This window comes from Myotis davidii, unplaced genomic scaffold (genome assembly GCF_000327345.1).
Source record: "Myotis davidii unplaced genomic scaffold, ASM32734v1 scaffold142, whole genome shotgun sequence".
NCBI lineage: Eukaryota > Metazoa > Chordata > Mammalia > Chiroptera > Vespertilionidae > Myotis > Myotis davidii.
In genome coordinates, this window is record NW_006294400.1 from 4072782 (window position 1) to 4078020 (window position 5239).

The 5239-nt window shown below is 59.7% G+C and overlaps 1 protein-coding gene across 1 annotated transcript in view; it reads right to left on the minus strand.

Moving 5' to 3' along the window:
• The window catches only part of LHX2 (LIM homeobox 2), an 18235-nt gene extending 12999 nt beyond the window's left edge, over positions 1–5236 (minus strand). Inside the window, exons 1-3 of the mRNA XM_006768594.2 lie at positions 5168–5236; positions 3528–3730; positions 2226–2629 (exon numbers count right to left, since the gene is read on the minus strand). Coding sequence (XP_006768657.1) covers positions 2226–2629; positions 3528–3730; positions 5168–5236 — 676 coding nt within the window. The remainder of the gene's footprint in view (positions 1–2225; positions 2630–3527; positions 3731–5167) is intronic.
• Between the last annotated feature and the right edge of the window lie 3 nt (positions 5237–5239).

Genomic DNA, 5239 nt, shown 5'->3' on the forward strand with positions numbered 1-5239 from the left:
CTTTGCAGGGGGGGCGGGGGGCCGTGGGGCTGGGTGCCGGACACGCGCGCAAACAAGCTCACGTCCTCACGGTCGGAAACACTCAGACACCGACACTTGCCCCGTACACACCGCCCGCGGTTGCACCTCCACGCCGCCCCTTTCCCAGGGCTCCCCTTCCCCCACCGCTGCCATTTGCCTCCTGCCTGTGCCCAGAAGGGAGGGAGGAAGACAACAGCCAAAGCTGGCCAGCCTGGCCGGGCGGTGTGGCCCAGCAGGCGCCCTCTTTCCCAACCTGGTCCCGGAGCCCCAATAAGCGAGCCACACGGCCACTAGAGATGCGCCCGCGCGCGCCCAGCACAGGGAGCCCCGGCCAAGCTAGGCCAGAGACGTGCACACCGGGAGAGCGGAGAGGGGAACAGAGAACCGGGGAGACACACGGGGGGCGGGGGGTGGGGAACAGAGAGAGAGAGAGAGAGAGAGAGAGAGAGAGAGAGAGAGAGAAGGACCGAGAGAGACTGTAGGAAAAAAAGGGAGAGGAGCCAAGGAGAAAAAGAAATGGCAGGGGTGGGGAATGTCTTGTAGAGGTGCCAGCTCTCCCAAAACTCAGTCTCCAGCCACCTCTCTCCTGCTTGGTGTGGCGGCCTCACCAAGGAAAGTGGCTGAACAGCAAAAAGCACACACACACACACACACACACACACACACAAGTGGGCAGCCGTCTGAACTTCTACCTTTCAAATCCAAAGCCCGTGGTGAACCTGCGTCCTGGGGAAAACACAATCCCGATCCCTGCCCTCCGCGCGCCCTGGGGCCCAGCGTCTGCAGAGGCCGACCTCACTTGCTGAATAGGTGCGGCTTTGTTTGGGGGACCTGATCCGGACTCGCTTTGGTCTATTTTCAGGGTGGCTGGAGATGAGGGATGGAAGTTTCGGAGAGCAGTGTTTCTGGTAGGGCCTTCGACAAATGTATAATCCAGCGGCGGACCTCCTCGGTCACTTCGCCAGCTACCAGGCTAGGGGCTGCACTGTCCTCCAGCTCCGCACGGACACACACACGCCCCAGGATCTCCCAACAACCAATTTCGTTGGAGCGAACAGGGGAATCCCACCCGCCCCATATTTTCCTCCCAGCCAGCTCCGCTTTTTAAAGATCGAAATAACCCTCGCTCCTTCCCCACCACTGCCCTCTACGCAGGGTCCTCGGCTTGTTTTGCTTTGTTTTGTTTCCACCCGTGCAATTAGACTAAGGGGAAAAGGAGGAGGGAAACAAAATCTCCGAATCCGATTCTGTCGCAAACGAAAGAAAGAAAATAACTGCAAGTAAACTCTGTCTCGTTCGGAAGCCCGGGGAGTCATAAACCGTCCCCGGCCCGTGCAGACTTCGGGCAGATGTTGACGGTTCAGTGTGCTGGGCCCCAGAACCTCCGCGGCTGTCCTGCCTAGGGAAGGGTGCGGGAGGGGGGTGAGCCTCTCCCTCACGGCTCGGGGTTCAAAGACGCCGGAAATGCGAAACAAGCCCTCCACCCTGCCCCGAAGCACAGCCAGGCCTACTCGGGTCTCCTCCCCAGGCGCTGGCTTCTGAGGGTCCAGGCTCTTAACCCAGCGCCCCGCTGGCGCCCGGAACTCAGAGGAAGGAGAGCAAGGGAAAACCGAGACCGGGCTGAGCAGAAGGCTCCGGCGGATTACGACGACCCGCCCTGGCGCAAAGGGCTCCGGGGCCCAGTTTCCTGGGCCTGCCGCCCTCAGGACATTTTACAGGACCGGCTGCAGGGCAATCGGATCTCTCTTCCCCAGACCACGCACTGCCAGTCTTTTCTCTTGGGTCCCTGGCTGCGCTGCCTGGTTCATTCAACGTCCCAGCTCCCGCCCTCAGCCGCGCAAACCCCGAGCCTGTTTGGCGTGGGCTCCACCTTGCTTTCTCCATCACTGTACTTACTTTCTGCCCAGCAGGGTGAGGGTAAGGCCCAAACAAAAAGCCGCCTCTAAAAAATTTCTGCGCCAGGGACAGCAAGACACTAAAACATTCCCTGGTCCTGCTCCAGCCAGGGGCATGCGAGGCTAAGATCGCGCCTGCCAAATCCTAGGGTGCTCCGGCCTGGGAAGTTCAGGGGCAGCGTGCCCCGAGTGCTGTATATATACGTGCATACAGCGCACCGAGATTCATTCAGGCGGAGGGGAGCGATGGACGCCACGCACTTTCCCCCAACCGGACGGGGACGCACGCTCCGTGCGCCTGGCACTCACCGGCGTTGTAGGCCGCCAGATCCGCCCCGGGGCCTGGGCTCTTGCGCTTTCTCGGCCGCCCCTTCTGCACGGTGCCCACGCCGTTGTAGTAGGGAAGACCCAGCGGGTTGGCTCCGGCGGCACCCAGCCCCGCGCTCTTGGCCGCAGCGGCCGCAGCTGCCGCCGCCGCCACGTCAGCGTGGTTGAAATGCGCGGGGTACTCGCCCTGCAGCAGCGCCTCGAAGTGCAAGCGGCAGTAGACCAGGCTGTCCTTCATGCCGAAGTGGTCACCCGTGGTCAGCATCTTGTTACACGTGGTGCACGTGAAGCAGTTGAGGTGATAAACCAAGTCCCGAGCCCGCATCACCATCTCCGAGGCCGAGATGCCCAGGTGGCAGCGGGCGCAGCGCTGCACTGAGAACCGCCTGTAGGGACCATCAGGGGAGGGACTGTGGGGACACACGGTTGGGTACCCCCATATTCCTCCTCCAGGTGCCGCTGCTGCCAATGGGGAAAATCCCCTTCTCAAGATGGGCAGCCTGGGTCTTAACTTGGAGGATGAGGGAAGAGGGAATACATTTTGGCCTAGGTCTGATGCTACCCTGTAACACAGTGCCCCTTCATCACTTTCAAGCCTACAAAGGCTTCTACTTAACCCAGAGCCGGAGCAAGCCCTACGAAAGCCCTTGCCTGGGAGACGGGGGAGAAATTCCCCACTTACCCTTCCTCCAACTCTAACCCTGCCCTCCACCCCAGCGTCCCGCAATCGTACAGACCTTTGTAATTTGTTAAAAACGCAAAGACAAGGAGAGAAAGAGGAGAAATATATAAACAGACTCTAACCCTAAACCCAGAGAGGAGAAACAAGAAACCTGGTACCTGTTAATGATGATTTTGGTTCTTTAATCCTGGACTCCCATCTCCCGGAATGATCGGGAAATGCCCCCATCCAATTCCCCAGCTCTCTCCCCAACTTTGTTCCCCGCCAGCCCAGGCCACCTCGTTTGGGGGTGTGGTGCTAGTTTCTGTTCCCTCTGGTTGACCCAAGAAACTTCAAAGGAAGAGGGGTGCAAGGACCCCCCAAACCCAAGCCTAATTATGGTCTAAACTCAGGAGAGGGCAGCTTCTGCTTTTCTCTGGGTCCCTACACTTCACAGACATTTCCAAGAGTGTCCCCCAAATTACTGTGTATAAAGATTGTCCCCAAATTCTCCATGCTGGCTTGGAGAAGAGAACCCTCCCTTGTGACTGGAGGGAAAAGAGACAAGATTTCATCTGAGATGGGGAGTTCTGAGGGCAGTGGGTCCCGAGGTGGGGGGCTACCTGTAGTAGTCTTCCTTGCAGTAGATGCTTCCATCCTTGCTGAAACAGGTGAGCTCCGACTCCAGGTTGAGCTTGCACTCGCAGCACTTGAGGCAGCGCATGTGCCACTGTTTGTCCACCGCCAGCAGGTAGTAGCGGTCCGAGATCTTGCCCCCACAGCCCGCACACAGCGCAGCTCGGTCACTGCTGATGGATGGCATGGTCTGCGGAGGGAGGGAGGTGGGAGACCGCAGCCCCCGCGTCAGCCTGGGACCCAGCAGCCGCTGCCGCCAAGGGGAAACCAGCACCCAAAGTTCCCACCATAACGGGCTAACCCTAAACTCCAAGAAAAATGCCAAGGGTGTGCAGTGTGCTTCCTCCACCCCAAAATGCCCATATCCAGAAGGTTCAGAACCCAAGTCCGCCTACACAGCCCAGGCAGGCCACAGGCCCGGTTGCTGGCCTGGATAGATCTCCCCCACTTTACCCCTTTTCTGTACCTTCTGCCCTTTTCCCAGAAAGTCTCAGGCTACGTTTGGGGGCTGAGGCAGTGGTGGCTATCCCAGTCAAACCCTCCAAAACTGTGTCTTACAGAAGCCACTTGGCTGGGCCCCCAGGAAAAGGGGTAAGATGACCATTAAAAGTCACCCTACACACAGACTCCTCTCCAGAGACACAGAGTTCCTGGCGCCCAGCCCCAGTGATCTCTGGATCCTTAAGCCAAAGGTTTAGGTTAGGGCAGGCCCCCAGGTCGCGGGATCCTGAGAGATGATTGGGGGCAGGGGGCGTGCAGAGCCACCCTCAAAGTCTCTCAGTGCAGGACAGGCCCAATCCAAACTGTCAGCTAACCAAACTGACAGGCTGCGATGGTTTAACCCGGGGAAGAAGAGCTCGCTGGGAAGACAGAGGCACTGGCACTGCTGCTCCTGCTTTCTGTGCAGAGAAACTTCCCCTGTTCCCACCTCCTCTGCCTCTAAAGGTCACTTCTGGGCCCGACTTGGGCAACGGCTGCTCATCTGGCCCCCAGGGAGGACTGAGGCAAGGAACTGACTATTTGAGGCTGGGCTGGCATAGCCAGGTGTGGAGATTCGAATGGACTCAGCTTCTGCAGAGCCAGGCCTCGGAGCCTGAACTACGAGCCCTGGCCTGGCTGAGTCCAATGGATCAGAAAGCCCAGGTCAAGATCAACAGAAAGCGGTGGCCCAGAAGACTTCACTCCCCGAAATTGCGCTGGGGAGGAAGCCTGATGGCCAAGAAGCGGGATCGGCCCCGAGCCGGCTGGAGCCCTTCTCGGTGGCGCCAACAGGCAGGGCCAAGTGGTGGAGGAGAGCTCGGGGCTGGTGACCAGAGGGCCCCGCCAAGTGAGAAGAGAGCCATCTCGGGCCGCGGGTAGGACTTCGCTCTTACTTCGGGAGAACTGCTCTCTTCCACCCTCTGGGTCTAAAATTTCGGTCTCAACCTTTTCCCCTCGCCTCCCCAGCAGCCTGGTTTCCCCCGAGCGGGGAGCTACAGACTTTGTATCCTGTCCGCGGATCCCCAGCGCCCAGTCCCGTGCGGCACGAAGGAAGCTCCCCAAAGTGCCCCCGAACTTAGGGGAGCAGAGGCGCAGACTCACAAGGCCCCGTCCCAGCTTTCGGCCCGATCCGCGGCCGTGCGCCTACCGTCTCCGTGTCGCCGCGGTCGATGGCGGAGCTGATGGCGGGAGCCTCGCTCTTGGCCCTGCGGTCCATCTC